Raw genomic sequence first — 25,614 nt, forward strand, 5'->3', positions numbered from 1 at the left:
AATTCCCCCATTTGTGATCTTGTTATAAAACAGACATAGAATATAAGTCTTGTCGGTCATCAAGCATGACCTGGTAGCTGTTGTGCAAAACTTCCATAAGGAAGGTTTTTTTGAAAAAAGTTTCAATGCTACCTTTGTGGCTATAATTCCTAAGAAGACTGGAGCAATTGAGCTAAATGATTACAAACCTATTAGCTTGATTGGGGAAGTTTATAAGATTATTGCTAAGCTTTTGGCTGAAAGTTTGAAAAAGGTTATCCATAGACTGGTGGACAGACAACAGATGGCATTCATAAAGGGGAGACAAATCATGGATGCCATCCTAATTGCAAATGAGTGTATGGAGTCAAGACAAAGGAGTAAGCTACCAGGTATTCTATGCAAACTAAATATCCAGAAAGCATATGATCATCTAAATTGGGGCTTCCTAATTCAAATGATGGGGAAAATGGGGTTTGGAGCTAGATGGATCAAGTAGATTAAACATTGTATTAGTACAGTGAAATTCTCAGTCATGATAAACAGAACACCAAATGGCTTTTTTTCCTTCTCATAAAGGATTGGGGAAGGGCGATCCCCTGTCCCCTTTCTTGTTTATCCTGGCAATGGAGGGTATGAGCAGCTTACTACACACAGCTAAGGTGAAGGGATGGATCAGAGGCTTCCAAACTTGGGATGTAAACAGCTTGGTGATTACTCATTTGAAACATGCAGACGACACCCTAGTTTTTTGTGATGCAGTGGAAGAACATATTTTGATTCTAAGGGCTATCTTCATTATCTTTGAAGCTGTGTCAGGTTTGCATATCAATTGGAAAAAGCTTCATTTATCCCATAAATGAAGTTTTGGAACTGGAAAGCCTGGCTACAAACCTAGGAGGGATGGTGGGGAATCTCCCAACTACATACCTCGACATGCCTCTGGGGCAAAAAGCAATTCCAAAGGGATATGGAATGGTGTATTAGAGAAATATGAAAAGAAATTGACAAATTGGAAGAGTAAATATCTTTCTAGAGGAGGAAGACTCACCTTGGCAAACAGTGTATTAGATGCACTACCTGCACACATGATGTCTATCTTCCCAGTACCAGCAAATGTGATAGACAGAATTGACAAAATTAGAAGAGATTTCTTTTGGCAGGGCACTGAAGACGAACAAATTTCACCTAGTTAAATGGGAGGAATTGACAGTGGGAAATATGAAAGCACAAAATTAGAGCCTAATGATGAAATGGCTGTGGAAATTTGGAACAAATGATAACATGTTATGGAAGGAAGTTATCACTGCCAAATATGGGATAGAAGACAACTGGACAACAAACATGGTCTCCATACCATACAATTGCACAGTTTGGAGGGCTATCAGAAATCTATGGCCTCTATTGAAGAGAAGAATCAGCTATAAAGTTGGAAATGGCCAAAAGATTTCCTTTTGGAATGATAACTGGATAGGGGATGCACCATTGCAACATCAATTTCCAGATCTCCACAGTCTGTGTATCTCTCAACAGGCCACAGTTGTAGAGATGTGGACTGGACAAGGATGGAACCTAAATTTTAGGAGAAATTTGAATGATTGAGAAGTGGATAGAGTAGCAACTTTTTACACCATAATGGCCAATTTCAACAATCTACCTGAAGAAAGGGATACCATGGTATGGAAGAAAGAAAGACAAGGTACTTTCACTGTCAACTCAGCTTACAGAGAACTGAATACATAAAATCATAAGGAGGAAAATTAGCCATGGAAGATATGGAATATCAAGTTTCCATACAAAGTGAACTGCTTCATATGGCTACTAGCTAAGAAATCAGTACTGACACATGACAATCTGAACAAAAGGAATTTTCAACTATGTTCAAGATGTTCTTATGTGGGGAACAAGAGAAGACAATTAGCCATGTTTTCTTGCATTGCAAATGGACAGAACAACTTTGGAGGATGTTCATCAGCTTGAGGAAGATAAATTGGGTTAAAGCCAGGGAACATCAGAGGAGTCCTTAACAGCTGGAATAGTGATGGTAATGCAACAACAAAGGAGGAGAGATGGAAGATTGTCCCAGCATGCATATGATGGACAATATGAAAAGAAAGAAACCAGTGGTGCTTTGAAGACAAGCGGAATGAATTTCAGAGTTTCGAGATGAACTGTCTAGCATTGTATTATTTTTGGTGCAAACAAAATATTTTAGTCCAAGCAGAAGATATCTTGGATGTTTTAGATTATTTGTAAGAAATAGAGCTGATAGGGGGAACTACATATTTGGGATGTAGTATACCTGTGAATATAGAGAATACTGTTACTATCCTCAAAAAAAATAAGTCTTGCCGGTATGGCTAACTTTCTGTGTATACATCCAAGTCGGGCCTTTCTTTTTGATCTTGTGACGTCATTTACAATCTATAAGAACAAAAGGAGGAAGGATCGATCTATTACCTAAAGTCAAGAAGCAACAGAATTGTGTTTAAATCCAAATGTCAAGGACTCCAGGTAATGTCCTGACTTGTACTTTTAATTTAAAAAATCAAATTTTTGAAAGGTTTACAACAAAAGAGACATTTTTTTGCACTTCATGCTTCCTCCATTGAAGCGGACACTTTTCTTCTTTGAGGTCACTTTAGGTAGTTGCAGCGAGAAAGAGACGCTTTGCTTGGCTTTACCGTTTTAAGCGTTGAAGCCGACACTTTCTCGAACAGTGTACATGTGTGAGCTTATATTTGTTAAGAGTGGGTAAAAGTCCCACATTGGTTGGGGAATGGACTAGATGTCTACTTATATGAACTTGGGCAATCTTCCCCTCATGAGCTAGCTTTTGGGGTTGAGTTAGGCCCAAATGTCCTATCTTTACATGGTATCAGAGCTAGGTCCATCCCCGTTTGGTCTCTCGATCCACGATCCAGTTTGGCTTGAGCGTGAAGAGGGTGTTAGAGTGGGTAAAAGTCCAACATTGGTTGGGGAATGGATTGGTGGTCTGCTTATATGGATTTTGACAATCCTCCCCTCATGAACTAGCTTTTGGATTGAGTTAGGCTCAGGTGTTATATCTTTAGAATATTAGCATCCTAAGCATGTTTTGGGTTCAAGAGCTGTGGGATGGTGAGCGGAAGCCACGAATCGGAAGTCATGACTATTGCATGAGATACATGAGGGGTACAAGGATTGTCTTGGAGCATTATGATGTTTGGGAATCACTCGGTTGGTCTTGTAGTAGGTTTGTGAGATGTTGTTAGCAAGGAGGTAGCCAAGAGTCCAAGTGTGACCATTGCATGAGATACATGATGGGCGCAAGGACTGTCTAGGAACATTATGGTGTTTGGGGAATTACTTGGTTGGCCTCGTAGGAGGTTTGTGAGGTGTTTTTAGCAAGGTGGAAGGTCGGGTATGGTGAAACATAATTGTTCGATGGCTCGAGAGACCAATGCTCTTCGAGTGTTCAATTAATTGCCTAGCTGGCTCGGGCTTGAAGTATTGTTGCTAATATTAGTTCCATTAACATTGTTCTTGTAGATAAAGGCCTTAAGGGAGAATTGTTCCATTGTAGTAAGTGTAATGTTAGGGATTGAGCTATGTAAGGCTAAACTCTCTCCTTCCTCGTTATGAAGTGACTGTTCATTCGACATTTTCCCATCTTATGAGCCTATGTAATCCATCTTCCATGAAATGCTATAAGTTCTCCATGATATGCATCATTCATGACTTGTATTTCTTAGTTATTGCTTCCATTGTTATATGATTACCATGCCTCCATGTCAAGTTCATACATCTCTTATGAAAATATCTAATGTCATGAACGCCAAAATGATACCCAATTTGATAATGCTATGTCTATGAATAAGAATTGATCCCAAAGAGGTTAATGTAATGTGATCCACAGGAATAGCTACTTACATGTTTTAACCAATTTATATTATGATTGTGCTAAGCACAAAGACTCGAATACGACAAATAGTATTCCACCACTATATCATTACAGTGCTAAGCACACTCAGTAGAATTGATGGTTTTGTGTTCTTGAATCCTTCATCCCATTCATTAGACACTAGGAATCTCTCTAATCTAGCAGCAATATCATGTTTGTCCCCTTTCCTCCAAGTATACTTGCCACCAGCTAGTTGAGGGTCCAACAAATTCAGGTCCATAATGAATTCAGAAAAATCATTCATTGCTTTTGTTATTCTGGAGCAGTTCTTCTTCTCAGAAGGATACATAATTGTGTTGAAGTCTCCACAAACCACCTAGGGACCATTTAACAGACCTCTAGCTGATCCAACCTCCCACCAGACGTCTTCTCTTTCTTCTCTATTATTAGGAGCATAAACCCATGAGGAGCCAGATGAAACCTTAGTTCTTGCCTGTAAACTAGCAAGATATGAATAGGCTCCTATAATACTAATGACTCCATTCCAGACCTTCCCATCCCATAGTATAAAATGCCACTCTGGTCCAACTAGCTTCAAGTTGACAAAACTTTACCCCTATGTTAGCCCACAAATCTTTTACAATGTTACTAATATCCCCCTTAATCTTAGTTTCTTGAAAGCAATACACATCTATTTTCCATCCATGGATTAAATTCTTGATAACACATCACTTGTTTGCCTGGTTGAGGCCTCTCACATTTCATGAGATTATCTTTACTGTCATTGGACACTTGGAACATTGTATCCCTCTCTAGTTCTTGTACCATTGCTTCTGAAATTGCTCCCACACTCTTAAGTCTTTCAGTTCTTTAGACCTTTTGATTGCTGGTGTCAATTTACTGTTGTTCACCCCCTCACTAGTGTTATTTTTCCTCATACCGTCAATCTTCATGAATAATGATAAAGCTTCCTCCTTATACCCCTTGATGTCTACTCCAAATTCCTTGGCCAGTTTGTTGATGTTTTGATGGATCCAGATTGGAACATCAAACTCTGGGTCGTCTCCTTCTGGGCTGAGTTGGTTCAAGGGCACAGCTTCATCAAAAGGAGTCAAACTGGTGTTGATAGCTTCAGTACTCTGAGGACTGTCTTCTTGCATGCATGTGTTCTCCTGTAGCCAGGGAATTTAGAAGGTATCTAAAATAGTTCACATTGTTGTTTTTGTTACTCTCTTACCAGTATCCCCTGCTCAGTTACGTTCTCCACTGTCTGAGGTGAAATCGTGGAGGAGGTAATTAAGTTGGCCTCAAGTTCCACAGCAATTGGATCGGATAAAAGAGAGAATTCTCTTCGGGCAGCTGACTTGAAATGAGCTGGGCCGAAAGAGTTGGGCCCATTTTTTCCCTTTCGTTCACCAAAGTTGTTTTCTTCGGAAGAGTGGAATGGTGGGCCGCTTCATCAGGCCCAATTCTCTTATTTCTTCTACTAGTATTCGGAGACGTACGTTGCACGTGTATCCCATATCATATATTTGCATAATATATATTTATAGTTATAAATTTATGTGTACATTTAAAAAAACATTTGATTGCAATATAAATTAGAAAACATGTATAAAATAAGAAATCAAAACAGATACCCTTGAATTTCAAACTATTAGCATAATAAGAATATATATTTCTCATGAGTTTAATCAATCATACCTCACAATAATTCCTGCAATTTATTGAGAAACTTTCAATATATACACTAATTAGTGTATAAGTAGAACTTGAAATGCATAACAACAATTATATTTTATATTTTAAAACACTATAAAGTCAATTTTCCTTTTTGCATTATAATATGGGTTGCACCACAAAACCTTCTATTAAAAAAAGGAAAGACAAAATTAGGAAAAATATTATCAACAAATTGAAATTAAGAATGAGAATAAAATTTAGATAAGAGGATGAGAAGAAAAGATCAGTAGAAAATGTTCACATAAACGTGAATAAGGAATCGTGTTGAAAAAAAAAAGGAGTAATGCAAAAATGTGAGCTAATGAAGGGAATTGACAGATATAAATAATCCACATTGACCAATGAAAAGGCAACTCTTCAACTTCTCAATTTCTTCGAAAATTTTATAATTGTGAGGGAACTCAAGATAATATAAATTTATTAGGAGTAATTTAATAAACAATTCATAAATGAATAATATACATTGTACCACATATATTTTTATGTGGATAGTGAAAAAGACTCTTCATGAAATTATTATTATTTCTTTAAAGTATTTTTGAACTTATAACATTTTAGTGTTATAGAAAACCATATAAAGCCATAAGCTACGGTACGTTTTCATAGTAATTATTTTATTAAATTATATGCATGTTATTAATTTTTAATTATTTATAATCATCCTGAAAATGTATAAACTTTTGGAAAGCTTGTAAAATGAGAGAAATTATTCTTTCCTATCATTTCTTTTAGCTATTATTAGCACTTAGTATGATAACATTTAAACAGGTAGACTCTTAAATATTCATTATTTCTAAATTAATGTAGCCAAGAATTTGGAATGTTTTGACGTTTTGTTTATCTAATTGTGTAAAGTATATTTTTGAACCTAAAACATGTAATTAAGCCTTGTGTGAATTAAAATTTTACTATTTATTTAATTAAATAATTTATAACATTTTAATTTAATGGAGGGGCAAAATGGTAATCCAACTTTGAAGATTGGAGCTTTCCACTTTTAATAATATATGATTTAGTAGGCCAAAAGTCTATGTTTGAGACTTTAAAATGACCATCTCCTTCTCACGTGACTTGTTTAAGTCATTTAAATGGATTCCAGCTCTCTCTGCTCCTCCCACTTAGAGCCCGTTTGGATGGCTTTAAGTTGGTTTTGACCAACTTAAAGCCCCTTTTTAGCTTTTGGACGTGTTTGCCTAATGCTAATTTTAAACCATAAAGTTCTTAAAGTCAGTCAAAAATGAAAAGTTAGGATTTCTAACTTTTTTTTATAAGTGCTTAAAGCCATTTTGTTTGATCATATAAATTACTTTTATATTCCTTATATTTTAATTAAATTCTCAAACTACCCTTTTTATTCTTTTAACCCTAAAATTCAAACACTTATTTTTCAACATAAGCACTTTTATCCAAACACTCAACTGCTTATTTATAAAAATAACTTTCAGCACTTCAAATTTCTAAAAGCACTTCATACGTAAAAGTTACTTTTTTTAAGCCCATCCAAACGGACTCTTAGTCTGCTTGTCCTTCAACAGAGATTGACTTAGACCCTTGTCCTTTCCCTGTACCAGAGACTCCTTTTGTCCAGAGGTCCAGAGTATTTAATAGACCTTTGGATCCTTCACCAGATTCCTCCATCTTCGGCGAAGCTCTCAGAAATCTAACTTGTTTTCCCACCCAGATAGGAATGAAAAATTTTATTCCATCTCTTTCTAGCTGAACCTCGTTTGGACAGTTACCTCCATCCCCTGTAATTCAAATTCTTTCCCATTTTAAGTGGTTCTTCAAGTCTGTCTCTTCTTCTATTGAGACCCAACCTCCACACAAATTCTCAATCTCTTTGAATACTTGTTGAGACCAAAGTTGCAACAGCACTCCCAAGAGACAGATCCAAGTGGTGTTTGATTTTTGTGTTGCAGATACACAACCATTAACTGGGTTCCACCATTGGAGCCTAACTTTGGTCTTCTTCCATTTCCATTCCTTCAGAACTATTTGCTCTGCCATATTCATGTTTGGAAATTCAAAAAGGAACATGTTGTTGGACATCTCGTAAATAACTAAATATTGATCCCAAATACAGCTTTCCACACGACCGAGGACCACTTCCTGATGTCTGATAGTTACGGAAGCTCTACTTCACCTTCTTCAAAGGACGCCACCAGGCATCTCTTATACAACCCAGTGTCCTTCACCCCAGGAGGTAGACTAATTCTAATGTCCCATTTGCCAGCTACCACATTCGAATCTTCGAGATTGGAATGCCATTTACTCTCCCCAGCAACTCTAGCATAGGATAGATCTTCTTCAGTGAATCTTGGTTGTTCAGCCAGTGCCTTGTGATTGGAGCATTGAATGAACCTTTCTATCTTAAATGCTATCTCTTTCCATCCTGCCTTTAAGGCTAACTCAGGGATAATAATGACTGTTCTTTCTAAACCATGAAGTGAAAGGATGCTCATATATTTGCCATATTCGTTTGACTTCCTTGTGCAGAAATACTCAGATAAATTTTCTTTCGTCTTCCATCTCCTAAACATGGTTTTCTTATCTCTGGATGCTTCTATGAGAATGGTGCACATCCATCTCATTATCTTCAGACTCATATTAGACCTTCTCATCATGTTTCGACTACACTCCACCCATTCAAACCAAGTGTCTCTGCCCACGGTCCATCTAGTACTGTCAAAAGACTTGAAGCCTGCATTGAAATAAATTCTGTCCTCTTCCATCTTGTAGACAAAGCAGTAAAAGCTTCAGTCTGATAAAGCCGGAAAAGGTGGAAACCTACCACAGAATGTGATAAGTTATGGTTAAAGGAAGAATAGTTCATGGTTAAAGGAAGAATTTTCCGGTTGAAAGTCGCCGGAAAAGAATTTACAACCTCCCTCCTAGGAAGTAGGAGAGAGGAGGGTCTTGGGAAATGTGCCTGAGAGCTTTTTTCCCTGCTTATGTTTCACCTTTTCAAACAGCTGGTAACTCTACGGAGATAATTGCAGCGAGTAATTACAATATATACACACGAACAACGTAAAACACAGAATATTAAAAGAAACAAACTATTCATATGCAAGCAAGGTCCAATTATTCAACAAGGTACACATGCAAACAGTAAAAAAGAAGAGGGTGAAGGGAGAAGAGGCATAAAAGTCATCCATGTTTATCTGCTCTAAAGAAGCTGAAAGTAGTGGGTTTCACCTGGTATATTTCCAATTGAAGCAACAGACTCTACAAACACATCCAGATATGGGAACGGTGATTTTCCCATCATATATGTTTTTGAAGGATCATCACTTGTACAAGCATTTAGGTCAAAGTTCAGTGGAACAGCAGAATACTGTTGGAAACTCCTGGTACTCTGCATACAAAATGATTGAGCCCTTTAGAGTGCAATCAGTTAGAGTTTTTCCCTAAATGATGGCAGCAGTTCCATCTCTAAATCTGACTACTGCGACTGGTCAAAATAGACTTCATATTATTAGTTATTGAACTTATTTCTATTCTTCAAAGAAAATAAAAACATAGGAGGGGCTAAAATAAAGTCCATAACACAAAAGACAAATTTGAAATGAGGAAATCTAATTGCTACAAAAAATAGTACGTGAAGAGGAACTACCTCTGTATCAAATTGAAGAGCCTTCATACAATCTAGATCCATTGTGCAGATCAGTAGCTTCTCAAAATCAGCATCCATATTGCAAATCAAGGATGCCATAAAGACTTCTTCCTCAGACTGTTATAAGTTGAAAAGTCTGTGGGGTTAAACTACAAGCACATATCACATGTAAAGCATACTAAAAAGGTTTTCATGGATGGTTTTTAACAACCATGGACATACTTCTCATTTCCTTATCTAGAATATTTTGTAGTGATAACATTTACCCATTAATAATAATAATAATAATTATATATATATATATATATATATAAGTATATTGTAGTGACATTTATCGAAAATGTAGCTTGTTGCACAACTATAGGGAGCATCAGATGCAGAGTACAACACATTGATCATTTTTGGTGCCTTATTTTCTTCTCAAAGAATGAACTACCACCTATAGAAGCCAGGTTCTGCTGGTTATTAGAGCAAGTATATATTATGTGTAAAAATAACTGATTTAAGCACATGCTCAAAATTTAAGAATTCAAATTCATTTAACTACTCAAATTTTAAACATCGGAGTCTCCTTCCACTACCATTAATATAATACACATGTTAAATCAACATCTTAAACCTATGTCCTATCAAATATTACCATATAAAATGAAACAAGAGTAAAATTTAGCACTTTTAAAGAAGGAAGGAGTATCTCATAAAACATAACCTCCCACTCTGATGCAGTATAGAGAAGGAGAAGATATCCCCAAACAAAAGGAGGAATATAAAGAAGTAATCATTCATCTGGTGCTTTTTTGAGTACAGCACGCTACATCATAATGTTAAAAAGTTTTATGTTCTTTGATTGATTTGTGTTTCTCTTTCATTTACTATTTTATTTTGAGTAATAGAGATTTCTGGTACATAAGAGGCCAGGACTCACTGTAATGACTTTCAGTTTTTTTCTTTAGATAAGTAAGAGTTGGCAATGACTTTCAGGTATTCTTATAATACATAATCTTTGTTACGTAACGTAAGACCCCGTAAATTTGGACCTCTTAACCCGGTCTAATTCAGCTTAAGAATCTCGACAATCGCACCAAAACCAGTGTGTGGGGACCACCTGAGGATTTTTGAAGTGAAAAGTAATTAAACAGACTAGGACAGGTGTGCAAGTACTTTGGGAAATAGGATGAAGGCCCAAAACAATTTAAGAATTTTAACAGTGACATAGCGATTAGAAATAATGTTTTTGTGTGCCAAAGGAAGCTGCGGAGTGGTACCATCTCAAATGGGAATGATATTAAGTGTAGGAAGGGTGTTGGAAATAAATTAAGGTCTAAGGACAGCTCTAGCACAAAGTTGAATTGGAAGCTTGATAAGTTGGTGTTTTACCAATGTCTTGATCTACATTATTTTAAGTGAATTTCATGACAAAATGCTCATTCATGCATGTATTCAAGAATTAAGATGATGTGCAAGGTTTTGAACCAAAAGATGTTGAGAAATGAGGGCAAGAATCGACTCAAAAGAATAGCGGATAAAAATCTAGTGTGCTGAACACAGCCAAGTGCGAGCCGCACTTGGCGAAACTAAAACGCACAAGTGAAGCCAGGAATGCCTGAACACACTTGACGGAGAGATGAGCATGTGCAAACCGCATAACCTCATGTGTGAGTGGCACATGGAAGAGATGGAACCGCACTCGCCAGGGAGAAAACTGAAGATTCTGGCAGCTGAGTGCGATTCATGTGCGAGCCGCACAAGATCATGTGTGAGCCACATGCGGAGGAGATGGAACCGCACTCGCCAGGCAGAAAACTGAAGAATCTGGCAGCCGAGTGTGGGTCATGTGCGAATCACACAAGCCCAAGTGCGAGCCGCACAAGCCAACCGCGGGGTATTTTTGTCCAGAATTCTCAGCCTTTTTGGAGATTCAAAATAGACAGTTGGGGATTGAAAAGTTGTTACACAACAGAGAGAACATTTCATTCTACTTGGAACTTGCTTGGGAAGTAAACTACACACTTTTGGAGCTTAAGATTTGATTTTTGCTTGGATTGACGAATTATTCACATTTGATTATGGCTGGTGTTGAAGATAATATGAGTATTGATTTTCTTTCCTTAAGCATGAGTAGCTAAAATCCTCAATCTAGGGGTGTGTGACGTTGGGTCATATTGTGTACAACAACATACCTAGTGAAATCCCATAAAGTGAGGTCTGAAGAGGGTAAAGAGTACGCAGACTGTACCACAACCTCGTGGAGGTAGAGAAGTTATTTCCGAAAGACCCTCAGCTCAAGTGCATCAAACCCAAGTACAAGAAGAAGAAAATAATGGAAGAAAGCATAGTTGTTAATAAGAAAAGCGGTGTTAAATCTACAAGAGAGAAACAATAACAACCTCAAATAATGTGATAATCAAAATACAACACTCTAGATAAACAATAAAAGGCAAGAACTATAGTGTACGACTAGTCGTACGACAGACACTAGACCTACATAGGGCAAGACAACACTCTACCCTAATACGCAACCTCGACTCCTTCCTATCTAAAGTCATTTCCTCGATAATATGAAGTTGTATCATATCCTGTCTAATCAGTTCTCTCAAATATTTTTTTGGTCTACCCCTACCCCTCAGCATACCCTCTACTATCAGCCTCTCGCACCTCCTCACTGGAGTGTCAGCGGCCCTCCTTTGCACATGTCCAAACCATCTCAGTCTCGCTTTCCTCATTTTATCTGCCACAGGGTCCACTCTCACCTTCTCCCAAATAATCTCGTTCCTGAAATTATCACTCCCAGTATGCCCACACATCCATCTCAAATTCCTCATCTCTGCAACATGTATCTTCTAAACATGTAAATTATTGACTGGCTAGCACTCCTACAACAAGGACAGTCTACCCACTACTCTGTAGAACTTACGTTTAAGTTTAGGTGGTACCTTCTTATCACACAAAACTCTAAAGGCAAGCCTTCATTTCATCCAACCAACCCCACATGTGTGTGACATCATCGTCGATGTCCCCACTACCCTGGATGAGGCATCCAAGATATTTAAAATTTTCTCTCTTAGAAACAGTCTATATGGCAAGTCTTACTTCAATGTCCACTTCATTCAATACAACACTAAATTTGCACTCCAAATATTCCGTTTTGCTCCTGCTCAACCTGAACCCTTTGGACTCCAGAGTTTGTCTCCGAACCTCCAATCTATCATTAACTCTGTCTCGCATCAACATACACCATGGAAACTCCTCTTGAATAGAGTGTGTAATTGGATAAAATGGAAAAGCTTTGATAAATGACTATTAATTGTGAGTCTGATGAGTTCCTTCATATTTTATTATGAATTAGAGGTTGCAAACTTTAATTATGCTTTCAATTCCCTTCTTGCTTGAGAAAGGGGTAAGATTTGTGAAAAGAACTAATTAGCAAGGACTTGGATTTTAACCCATTCGATAATTGTTGCTAGAAATAGAATGATTACTTGAGCATTATTGGTTGTTTGATTAGATACACTTTGGGGTTTGAGAAAATCTAAAGTGAATTGTTTTTGTATATTGAGAAACTATATGTTATCCATTTATTCTTTTCAAATGTCAAGAAATTCCAATTTTTGCCATTTCTCATAAGTATGAATGTTTTAAGGTTTCAAGTGATATTGATTAATGAGATTGAGTTTCCAAAGCACTCGCATATGATTTTGTGACTTATTAAATGATGATGATATACCATTATGAAATGTAAAGGAATTGAGCAAAATAACATGTTTTATTGAAATAGGCCAAAGGGGCCAAATGAAATAAAAATGTTTTGGGGGAACCCATAGACGACTAAGAAGGTAGTTGCAAAAAGAGGGCAAAATACTCAAAGCTACACATACCGGCGTAGGATTATGGTTATTTCCATTGGTTTGGACAATTAGATAGTCACTTTGGTTGGGTTTACTAATGCTAGCAAATTGTCGATATCCACACGACATCATGGTGAGACACCTAATCGTCTCAGGTTTAGCTCGGAGCACAATGAGGTACACATGGTGGCTAATGCATACAGATCTCTCATTAAAATGATATATTTGTTTAAAGCACAAATTTGATTATGATTTTTATTAAAATATAGTTGTTTGAAACTTGCATAGCATTTCTCCATGCTTTAATTGAACTATCTTGTCCTATTTCATGTGAGGGAACTTCAAATCATATGAGTACTCTTCATTGTGCACTCACATCTTTTTGTATCAAGGGCATTGCATCATATTGTAGATGCAAGTAGAAATATTCACAGTGGTGTGGATCCTCGTAAGGCTTATCATGCATCTTCTTCTCTTTTGGTGATGCCACTTATTACTTGGGGCATCTTGTTAACAGTACAAACTTGCGCATTCTTTTGGGTATAGTCAGAGCCTTATCACTGCATTTCTTTTATTCATTAAGTCATAGAAGCTCCATAGATACAGTTAGTTATGTCATGTTCCTTTTGTCATTTCTATTGTGGTCTCGCATGGCTTAGATGAATAACTATCATTTTGTAATTATGACTTCACGTTTGACGAAACTTGAAATGTTCATGAAAAGTACCATTTCAGCAATTATGTACATGTCATGCTTATTAATGTATATAGGGTTGGTCCGCTCGGTCAAGGTTAATACACCAGGTGCGGTCCGTCCCACCAAGGTTTTGAGGCGTGACACATGTTTAATTTGACAATTTTACTGGAAAATGTTTAGCAACTAAAGCTCCAGAAAGAGTCAGTAAGATGGGAAACTATTATTAATTACCTGTTTCCATTGAAGTTCAAAACTCAGCTTGTTTAGAGGGTTTCAGTGACATGATTTTTAGTGAGATCCATGACTTTTGTTAGATTACCTTTAGAAAAAGTTAGTGGAATGCTTCTAGTAGTAAGTAGGTGGAGCGATGATATGTACATTTAGCACAATATTAAATCAGATGTTAATAAGATCCTAGTAGTGATGTGGCTTAACTTTAGCTGCATTTAAGTTTAAATGCTACAGATCTTTTCTCATCATCATTTACTACCACAAATCTTTCTGATAGCTAAAATCTGAGATGATATAACAGTACAAGTTACCACAATCACCTAGTTAATTGACTAAATCATTTATGCAGAAGACAAATTGTCACCTACTAACATAATCAACCTAGTGATGAACACCACCAGAGTAAAAAGTTACATACCATGTCCTTACATTTAAAACGTCCACTTGGAAGAAGCACAGAACTCTTCCCTGCTTTAGATGAAAAGGCTAGGCGAAAGCAGCGATTTCTAGAGTAGACAGCTTTATCCACAAACAGTTGAAATGGACTATCAATTGAGCTTGAATCCTTTGAGACAAAAAGCTTTCTAAATCTTCCATCACATTCACTTATGCTACTGATCCTGGAACATATCTGACAATAGGGAACAAAACTGATAACTGAGAATAAGATAAACAAACTAATGACCAATCATTTGTAGTAGTATTCTTCCGAAAAATATGAACGATGCACATGTTTTTAGACATAAATCAAAAAATAGTGAGACACAAGTAAGCACTTAAAAATTATGACCGGCACACAATGATAGATTGAAATTAAACAGGACCAAGTGGGAGAAACCGATGTGTATGATACCTCTGTAACAAATGCACCTGCATGCGAGTTGTCCTTGAAAGCAGCTTTTGGAAATCGGATTATTAAATGACGAGAAAATTTTTCTGCCAGCAAAGCTTTACATTAATATTGATTACAACAACGTAGAGAAGTTGTAGTACAATCTTATTGATATAGCAAAGAAGTATTCTGCATCAGATCATGTGATAGTTCTCCCATATACTATTAGTTACTGCTGTTCCTAACCAAATTCTGTGCCCCATTTGATCCACCAAAAGAAACTTCATCTACAAAATAATCATATTTGCTGAAACTGTTTCCTGTTCTAAATGCAGATTTTGCTTTAGTAATATGTTTGTGCATCAACAGTAAGATCCTGGGATATTGAAATCAGCATAAGATCTAATGAAAAGGTGTTCCACAAAAAGAGAACATTTTCCTGTGAATATCACATAGGAAAATCAAGTTGGGAAATAAATAAGGAAAGAGTTCCCAAGTTTCACAAGAGTAAGCTGTGTTGAAGAGAGTTATTCTTCAATATGAACATCTAAAAGCCTATTTCAGAGGCTATAATCTTGGTAAATATTCTAGAGCATGTGTAATTATAGTAGGTAGCTTAATTTACTTCTACTGTAATTAGGTATTAATTTCCTTCCCTTTGTAGGACATGTAAACGTAGTTATTTGAACCCCCAATAGCTTGAGGGAATAATCAAACTGAACTCCTCGCATTTTCTCTTCCATTTCACATGGCATCAGAGCTTGGTTAAAACCAACAACATAGAGGACCTATTTTTGCTGAGACTAGACCAGCCTAGGTAGAGGGGGAAAGGTTGGGCTGGATTACGCTAAGAACAAGACCTGCACGAGTTAATTTGGGTAATTGGTAGCCTGGAACCGGTAAACCTGGTAATGTCTAATCAGCCACAGAATCGGTTAACCAGACTGGCCTAGTTTAACGGTAACATTTATTTTCTATTTTTAATTTTTAAAAAGATAAATCAGATTTCTGACCATTGGGGTCTGAGCCAACGGTCCAAATCGGCTATTCTTGCACTTTTAGACTTTTTGTTTATTCTTTAAAAAATAACCCCTCCCCTAAATTTACCCTTTAGAAAACCTATAAATAGCCCCCACCCCCTTCTCCATTTTTTCTCACATAACTCTCCTACTCCCTAATCTTCATCTCAAATTATTTCTCTCTTAAAGTGCTAGCAACAATTAGTTCTCTTAATTATTAGTTTATTTTTATTTCGGTTTATTTGATAAATCAAAAGTAGCAACAAGCAAATGTAATTGTGCTACCGTCAGAGTCAACTATTCAACTTATTGCAGAAATTTGGTAGTCGTTCCATTTCTTCCACTTATTTGGGGGTTTTTTTAATTATCATAAATTTAATTTTTATTATTTTCTATTGTGTTATTTTAATTTTGAACTTGCACAATGAATTTGATTAGAAAAGGCTGCAAACTTGTTCGGGGTAATAGTAGTGCTAGTGATACTAATATTATAGAAGCAGAGAGAGAAATTCAAGAGGTTTTTCTAGTACTAGTAATCCAAATGAACTTTTCACACATGTTTCTGAAACGTCGCCTGCTAATACTATGGATTATGTACAAATGCAAGAAGATTATGGTATAGATGATAATGATGATGATGAAAATGAATTAGGCAATAATGATACACCGCCTAAACATACTAGTGGAATTGGGAAGAATCAATTTAGTTGAGATACGTAACCTATATTGAAGTCGACAAATTATATAAGGAGAAATAGAGTCTGGAAGTTTTTTGCTGAAATTGAGGGAACCGATAAGGTTAAATGTCATCTATGTGGCCTACCTTTTAAAGGTTCCACCGGAGGTGGAAGTGGAGGGATGGGCACACTAACTAGACACTTGAAGGATAAACACCCATATAATGGGCTATCGGTTTAGGCGTTGATCAAACCTATGTTGCTCGGACTCTCCAAAAATGATGCCGCACCCGTGTCGGATCCTTTAAAATTGCACTACTTTTGAAGGATCCGACACACACCCGTCGACATTTTAAAAGAGTCCGAGCAATATAGGATCAAACAACCATAAACCCAAGAACAGGAGGATTCCATAAATATAATAGAATGAAGGACCGTGAGGAGTTAGAAAAATTGATTGCTTTGGGTTGTCTACCTTTCTCCTTTGCTTCTTTGTCATATCTTATTACTTATATTCAAAGAGTTCATAATCATTTATTTAAAGGTGCTCCTAGAAGTACTTGAAGAGCTAATATCTTTATTCTTCATGAACTCGATTATAAGTTCATTCCATACCGGACCAGGCTGATATAGGGTTATATACATTCTCATAATGAGAAGGGGTCATTCGGGCCTATCTAAATAGATACTATGTTTACATGTGTCCCTACATCATTGCATTCCATTTAGGATTAGGAATACGCGTAATCGGACCGGCTTTTTACATATCTCTATTCAGACCATGTTCACCTCTTTGAGTGAATCGAGAAATAGGTTTAATTTTTCAGCTTTTTAATATATATCAGGCATTGCATTCTCCGGATAATTCAAATCAAAGCAAATGTCCAACTCGGACCTATATGACATGAGCAACCAATAGATCCACCTTGGAAAAAAGATGTCGAAAGGGGAACTTCCGAAAGTTTGAATAAATTTAGAAAGAGAAATAGTTTTAATCATTCCTTAGAAGCTTTTACAATATATGTTTAACAATCTTTCCTATAGAGTTTGTCTCACTGGTAATGGTCATGATGTTAATGGAAATGATTATTTGACAATAACATGAATACATGTCACTGGATAGATGATAATTTTACAAGGCAAAAATGTATTATTGCTTTTAAATATGACATTGATCAAAGTCACATAGCTACATTTATAAGCACTACAATTATTGAGTTGTGGCCAAATAGAATCTCACTCAAAAAGTGTTGTGTTTTATTAATCAAAATGGTCAATAACCATAATTTATTAAAATAAAGAAGAATCCTACGACAGAAAGCCAAAAGGCCCACAGCAATTCCAAAGCCAAAAAAAACAAAAAGTGTTGTGTATGTCTTTTGATAATGCTTCCAACAATATTGTTGTTGTGTTACTATTAAAATTGCATATGCACCTACCACTTGATGACATCTTTCATGTTCAGTGTGCATATCATATTTATAATTTAAATGTTAAAAAAGGCCTTGAATGATTTAAACATGAGATTACTCTAGTTAGAAGAAGAGTTGGTGTTATTCAAGAAAATAATAGAACTTCTAGAACTACCTTTCTCAAAAAAAAATTAGAGCTTCTAGAATTAAAGAATTTAAGTACAAGTGTAATGTGTATGGTCTTACCCCTAGATACATGTCTGAAGCAGTTGTTGCTAGGTGAAACTATACATATATATTCTTGAAATGTTGTCACAAATATAGACTGCCTATAACTAAGGTTGTTAACACTCACTGTACTGATCCAAGTCGCATGTTAACTATTGAAATTTGGACAGCATTGACGAAGTTGTGAAATTTTTATGTAAATTTTATGTGGCTAATGTTGAATTTTCTGAATCTTACTACCCTAATGTTGCTAATGTTTTAATTCATATAGCTAAAATTTCTTATTTACTCTATCAATTGAAGAGCAAAGATAGCTATAGAGAGGCCATTGAAATAATGATAGCAAAATCCAAAAAATGTTTCTATCCTATTTCACTAATTTATCTAATAATTGGTGTTGTTTCAAATCCTTCTAACAAGATGATTGAAACTCAAAATTTAATTAGATGTTTATACACTTATATGGATATTGGACCAACTGAAACCTGTGTGTTATGACTTGTATGGCAACTCTAACACACATTCGCAACAATAATACAATTATTATGCAAATATAATTGACACCTCTACTGCACCTGATACAAATATTCTTTCTACTTTTGCTTCTACATCTTATTCATATGATGACAATGACAGTGTTGCTAATTTCTCTATCCGGAATACTTTTTCTACTTCTCAATCACACAGTAGCAGGAACATTGATGAGCTTCAATTCTACTTACAAAAGGTGACCAAGCCAAAGAAGGACCTTTTTCCATTTCAATGGTGAAAGGACAATGCACAATAGTTTCTAGTTCTTGCAGCAATAGCTTGAGATGTGCTCGATGTGTCAACTTTCAACCGTTGCATCACAGAGCGTATTTAGCCAAGCAAGGAAGCAACTAGGATACAGCTTTCATTCATTAAGTAGCAACATTTTGGAAGTTCTAATACATTTTAGAGATTAGATTAGATCAGAGAGAAGAAATCAAGGACATGCAGATAAAGAGTTATATGAGCCGGAGGATGAAGAGATTGGAAAATTGTTGGCAAGTGGAGGTCCAAACGATGGTCAAATAGGACCAACGCCCCTTGTTGACATAGAAGAAGTTATAAGAATGATGCAAAATATGTGAATCATTGATAAATGGACTCTTTCTAATTTTTACTTTAATTTAGATTTGCAAAGTAGCTATTTAGATGTCTAATCAAACAAAACCTTTCCTAGAAAATAGTTGTGTAGATTAGGTAATCTTCTTGTGTTTGTATCAATGTGTTTGAAATTTTTATTAAATAAACATAAAAACTTTAGCCTTGAATTTTATTAAGAATTGTTTGACTTCATACTCCATAGTTCAAACTTCATTCTACCAATACTTAATGATAAGCACATCGTCACGAGGTCTTGCGCGGTCAAATGATAAGCTTGCGGATATATTCACCAAGTCCAATCCTAGAGTAAGTTATATATAGCAAGATTGGTGCATATAATGTGTATGCACCAACTTGCAAGGGAGTGTTGGCATCTTTGTGAATATTATAGAATATGTGTAATTATAGTAGGTAGCTTAACTTACTCAAATTGTAATTAGGTATTGATTTTCTTTCCTTTTTAGGACATGTAAATGTATATATTTACTAAGTTGCTCGGACTCTTTACTTTTGGTGCCGCACCCGTGTCAACACGACATGGGTGTGGGCCTGGGGTCCGTACCTGGTCTAGTCAACCGATTTTGGATACTTTGACAAAAGATTCAATGATTTTTATAATCAAAACAAAAACTAAGGTGCAATTGAAGAAAAGGGAATAGCTTGTATATATAAATTTCCATTGTCACTCCCTTTCCTTTTATCTCCTTCCAGGATTCCCCTCTTGATCAATATTATCTCCTCAAGTTTCCCACATAATATCTCATAATTTTAGGTTGTATGACTCTATTTTTAGATATTTAAATTATTTTTAGCCGAATCCCCACACCCGTATCCATATATGGATCCGTATCCCCGAATCTTAAAATTAAGATCATAGAGGATCCGCACCCGTATCGGACACCCACACCCGAGTCTAAGCAACTTAGGATATTTAAACCCCAAAACCTTGAGGGAATAATCAAGTTAAGTTCCTCTCATTTTCTGTTCTGTTTCACAGAGGTATTAAAGCAAGTCAGAGCAAGGGTCAAACAAGTGGACAAATATTACAGTGACATATAGGTGCATCACAACCCATCCCAGTGTTCCACTTTAGTCAAATAAGTTCTCTTGGTCATATTGGCCAGTGGAATCCTAATTTCACTTGCATAAACATGAGTTGAATTTTTTTTTTAAAAAGCACACTTTACTAGGCTTTAGTACCAGATATTATGGCTTATTACCAAAGAAATGAGTGGATGAACATGTTGCACACCATGCACTAGGCTATAGTGAGAAAAGTACTTGTGCAACAGTGGGAGTTAATGGGCTGGTTGTTCACCAATAAAATATATATATACAAATAATAATATAAACATGCATACCTACATATCATATCGACACAACATACTGTGCACAGATGAAATACTAGATAAAACCCTCCATTAAACATCCTACCTTCATTGGAGGAATCGAGCTCCACAACCCAATCATCCTTTCCTTCAAGACTGTACTTTTCCTTGACTGCATCAAAGATGACCTGTATAAGAAGGTCAACCATTTCATCTTCATTTTTATCCCCATTCTCTCTCTTGTTGAACTCCAGATCAAAGTAGAGATGGCATGGCAATCCCTGAAAATAGGATATAACACTTTTATATCTGCAGCGGCTCTCTTTTCTATTAATCAGATAAAGGCGGCATCTCTCTCTCACACACACACATACAAAGCTAGTAATCTATGATCCCAAGTAATCTTTGGCTATAAAAGTGCACGGAATTCATTATGTGACAATCAAGGCAAGTTCACAAGATTCTGGAATGAACTTTCACTAAATCATTCCATCGTAGTGATAAATTACAAAACATTACTTCCGGGATTACTATACAATAGTCAACAACGTACCCAGTGAAATCTCACAAGTGGGGTCTTGGGAGGATAGAGTGTACACAGACCTTACCCCTACCTTGTGGAGGTAGAGCGGTTGTTTCCTGAGGACCCTTGGCTTAAGTACAATAAATCAAAGTAGGTATGAAACGGAAAAATGATGGCTAAGAAAATATAGCAACTAATAAGGACATAGTAACAACAAAATAGTGCGATAACCGACACACAATAAACAATAGATGATGACAGAAATCAAAAGCAAGACAAGACAAGAATAAGGCTAATACTACGAACAGTCACCACCAAACCTAAGCCCGTCGAAAAGCAAGACAACACTCCACTACCTATTATCTTTTAACCTAATACACGACCTCCACTCTCTTTTATCTAAGTTCATGTCCTCGATAAGTTGAAGTTGTGTCATGTCATGTCTAATCACCTTTTCTCAATACTTTTCGACCTACCTCTACCTTTCCTTGTACCCACTACATCTAACCCCTCGCACCTCCTCACTGGGGCATTTGTATATCTCCTTTTCACATGCCCAAACAATCTCAGTCTTGCTTCCGCCGTCTTGTCGACCAAGGAGGTCACTCTCACCTTGTCTCAGATATCCTCATTCCTGATCTTATCACTTGTAATATGCCCACGCATCTATCTCAACATCCTCATTACCACAACTTGCATCTTCAAAACATGAGAGTTGTTGAATTGCTAGCACTCAGCCCCATACGACAAAGTCAGTCCAACCACTACTTTGTAAAACTTACCTTTAAATTTAGGTGATACTTTTTTATCACATAAGACTCCGGAGGCAAGCCTCCACGATCACCAATACGATGTATGACATCATCATCCATGTCCCCACTTCACTGGATTAAAGACCCAGATAACATACATCATGGCACCTCATCTTAAATATACCTCATCGATTCATCCATCACCAAGGCAAATAGAAACGAGTTAAGTGTTGATCCCTAATGCAACCTCATCTCATCTGGGAAGTGCTCTGAGTCTCCTCACACTATTCTATCTCAAGTCTTGGATCCATCATAAATATCATTTATCGCCCTAATTTAAGCCACTAGTATACTTCTAGCCTCCCGACATCTCCAAAGGACTTCCCTCAAGACTTTATCGTAAGACTATTCAAGGTCAATAACCATCATATATAAGTCCCTTTTCCTTTCCTTATATTTTTGTATTAGTCTCCTCACAAGATGGATAGCTCTTATAGTCAATCGCCATGGCATTAATCCAAACTGGTTCTCAAAAATGGACATACTTTTCCTTACCCACATCTCCACCACCCTCTCCCAAACTTTCATAGTCTGTCTTAGCAACTTGATATCCCTATAATTGTAATAGTTTTGGATATCACCTTTGTTCTTGTACAACGGAACCATTATACTCCACCTCTATTCTTCGAGCATTGTTGTCGTCTTAAAAATGACGACATTAAACAACTCATTTAACCACTCCATACCTTTCCTGTATGTGCTCTTCAAAACTACACCCAAAATTTCATCTGGTCTAATCGTTCTTTCTCTATTCATCCTACTAATAGCATGCTTAACCTCCTCAACTTTATACCTATAGTACCCAAAATCCCGATGTCTCTCAAAGTGCTCCAAATCACCTGCACAATGGCTCTATCCCCTTCTTCGTTCGAGTGTTTATGGAAGTATGATTGCTATCTTCATCTAATGAGGGTCTCTTCAACCAACATCTTGTCTTCCTCATCTTAGATGCACTTCACTTGATTATATGCAATTCTTTGTTGTTTTAACAGGAAAATTACAAAAGCTTACCTCCTATGATCTTCTTTTCTATGATCCCTAGTTATATTTATTAGCAACGGCACCTGATAATAGATGCACTTCCTTATTGTTTTAACAGGAAAACTACAAAAGATTACCTCCTGGATTACTTCATAGTGGTGCCGAAATTTAGGATTCATAGTTTCGTACCTAATCAAAATTATAAACACAAAGAAAGTTTAGGACACGAAGGAAGTATAATCTTTTTACATGTTTTAATGCAGATAGAACTGAGAAGACTCACCTTCTCCAGAATTCTTGATATGTGGACACAAGGAATCTTCTTTGACCATTCACATGATCCTGGTAACTGAAAACACGAGCATCAGTTTGCTCTTTTGCATACCTCATCGCTTCATCTTGCCTTGGAAATGTGGCCCATATATCTTGACTGGTTAAACACAGGGAAGAATACTTTTTTTTCAAAAAAAGCAAGTTTATTAAACTTTTTGAGAAAGAAAAAAAAAAGCAAAATATTTAACCATCCCTAGTGGGTAAAAGTGATAAAGAATCATTTTCAATTACCTTAATTTATTTTGCTCATTAAAATCTACACGGATTTCATTCAACAGCCGCAACAAACGAGCTGGTCTTTTTGGAGGAACTCCATGTGGAGAACCATAAAACACAAGGGGAGAGAAATGTGAACCCTTCTTAAGACCTTGTATCTTTGTTGTGGATGAACCGGTCTACAAGAAAGATTTTCAAATTTCAGTTAGTAGTTTCCACCAGCGTAGGATGTGCTTGAAAACTAGAACTTGTAAATACAATTTAAGAAACTATGTGAATTAAGAAAGTAAAGTGTATTATCAGAGAGAAAGGGAGCCATGAAAGTTTGAAAAAACAAAACATATAAAAGGAACAAGCGCAATATGTACATTTTGTAGGCAGAGCTCAACATCTGTTTCATGTTGGACCTTTCCCTTTGATCTTGATGAAAAAATATCTGAAGATGTTGATAATGTATCATTTTGCTTCACATTCTGTTTTCCCTTATTCCTTTCTCTTATTGCTGATTCTAAAATTTGTATAAGAAACAATTAACAACCACATAATATAGAAATATCAAAATTAAAGTTCACTTAAATGTTGTCAATCAGCAACTGAAGGAATAGTTGCGGTGCACTTTCAAATATTTTCTATTCTTTTCTTTTATGGCCTAAAGATCACAAAGAAACCACACTGAACAGAACAATATGTAAAAAGTTAAGCTTTGATGCTTTCCGTAAGATATGACCAAAATTTGGCCATATGCAAAATACTTGTGATGGCCAAAGTTAAATTTCTTGGAGCCAAAGAACAAAAGTATTTAGCCAAAGAACAAAAGTATTTTCTTTATTCTTTTATTTACTTGGGGACCAAGTATTTCCCTATAAATATTGTTCTTCTTCCTTCATTTGCATCATCCCCAAATTGTTAAAAACTACATCTTGAATATTCTTTCTAATAGAAAGTTTAGTGTATTCCATGGAGTATGAGTTGGTAAACACTTTGAGTGATCATTGTGAGGTATTCTCTTGGAATATGATTTTGGGATTAATTAGTGTACAGGTTCTTATGGTAAATTTGCTCCTCTTCTCCTCAGGTCACATTGGTTAAATTTGTGCCTCCTTTTATTTTGTTTACTTCCCTTCTTTACTTACCATAACTTTTGTCCTTATAACATAATTTTGCTTGAATTCCACACTAGCCGGGTTCCAGACTCTAGCAAAATTTTGCTGCTGAACTGGAGCAGCTTTCTTACCAGCTATTGAGCCCCATTTTTTATAAATAGACCATAGTCAAAAGTCAAGTCTTGTAAGCATTTCTAACACATAATATACAGATATTAGTCCTAAAAAATGGTAAACACATCTTAGGCGGTTCAAAAAAAACCTTTGGCTGTCGTGCAACAGTAAACTAAAAAAATATCAAATTTCGAGAGAGACAAACTTTTTACGACTAGGAAAATATCAAACAGTCATTTTACGTTCTTTTTGGCATCGAAATGCTATTCTTCAAATGGAGAAGGAAGGAAAAAAAAAGCAAAAGAGAAAAGAGAAGTTTTGAATAATTGAAGTGTAAAGGGAAGAGCGATTACGAGGGGGAGAAATGCCGCATTTGAAGCATTCAAATAAGCGATCGACGTCGTCCATTGGGCAGCGGCGGCGGGGAGGAGATCACAACATTCATGAGTCCGTCGACTTGAGCGGGAATTGGGTTCTTCATTAGTTATGTGCCCTATTTAACCTTACTTTAAAAATAAAAATAAAGGATTCGAACCAAAACTACAAATTATGCACCCTTTTATTTGTACATACTTACCAATATACTAAAGTGCTCACTTATTTATTAGTTTATTTATACAAATTTAAGAACTCAATTAAAAAAATAGCAGTATTATACATGGGTTAAGGAGGAGAGGATGGGTGCATGTGAACCCACTCCCCTTCATGTGCATACGCCCCTGAATTCTTTAACCTCAACTTTCTACATGACATGTTTAAGAGCCCGTTTGAATTGATTTATTTTAAGTAACTTAAAAGTTGAAAAATGCATATAAGTTTTTTAAAAAGTAGGTGCAGCCAACTTTTTTTTTTTAATTTATAAGCTGTTTTCAACTTATAAGTCATTTAAAATAAATCCATCCAAACAAACT

General features: G+C 36.2%; 1 protein-coding gene across 2 annotated transcripts in view; it reads right to left on the minus strand.

Moving 5' to 3' along the window:
* The window catches only part of LOC129899748 (uncharacterized), a 37,317-nt gene extending 12,119 nt beyond the window's left edge, over nucleotides 1-25,198 (minus strand). The window contains exons 1-10 of one of the 2 annotated variants that reach the window (XM_055974793.1): nucleotides 25,057-25,198; nucleotides 23,855-23,994; nucleotides 23,502-23,665; nucleotides 23,221-23,367; nucleotides 23,075-23,126; nucleotides 20,728-20,902; nucleotides 14,848-14,930; nucleotides 14,413-14,625; nucleotides 9,222-9,338; nucleotides 8,804-8,963 (exon numbers count right to left, since the gene is read on the minus strand). In XM_055974793.1, coding sequence (XP_055830768.1) covers nucleotides 8,804-8,963; nucleotides 9,222-9,338; nucleotides 14,413-14,625; nucleotides 14,848-14,930; nucleotides 20,728-20,902; nucleotides 23,075-23,126; nucleotides 23,221-23,367; nucleotides 23,502-23,665; nucleotides 23,855-23,994; nucleotides 25,057-25,111 — 1,306 coding nt within the window. In that variant the 5' untranslated portion in view covers nucleotides 25,112-25,198. The remainder of the gene's footprint in view (nucleotides 1-8,803; nucleotides 8,964-9,221; nucleotides 9,339-14,412; nucleotides 14,626-14,847; nucleotides 14,931-20,727; nucleotides 20,903-23,074; nucleotides 23,127-23,220; nucleotides 23,368-23,501; nucleotides 23,666-23,854; nucleotides 23,995-25,056) is intronic. The other variant, XM_055974832.1, reaches the window with a different exon arrangement.
* Nucleotides 25,199-25,614: the final 416 nt, after the last annotated feature.

The sequence above is a fragment of the Solanum dulcamara genome, chromosome 1 (assembly GCF_947179165.1).
Source record: "Solanum dulcamara chromosome 1, daSolDulc1.2, whole genome shotgun sequence".
Classification (NCBI taxonomy): domain Eukaryota; kingdom Viridiplantae; phylum Streptophyta; class Magnoliopsida; order Solanales; family Solanaceae; genus Solanum; species Solanum dulcamara.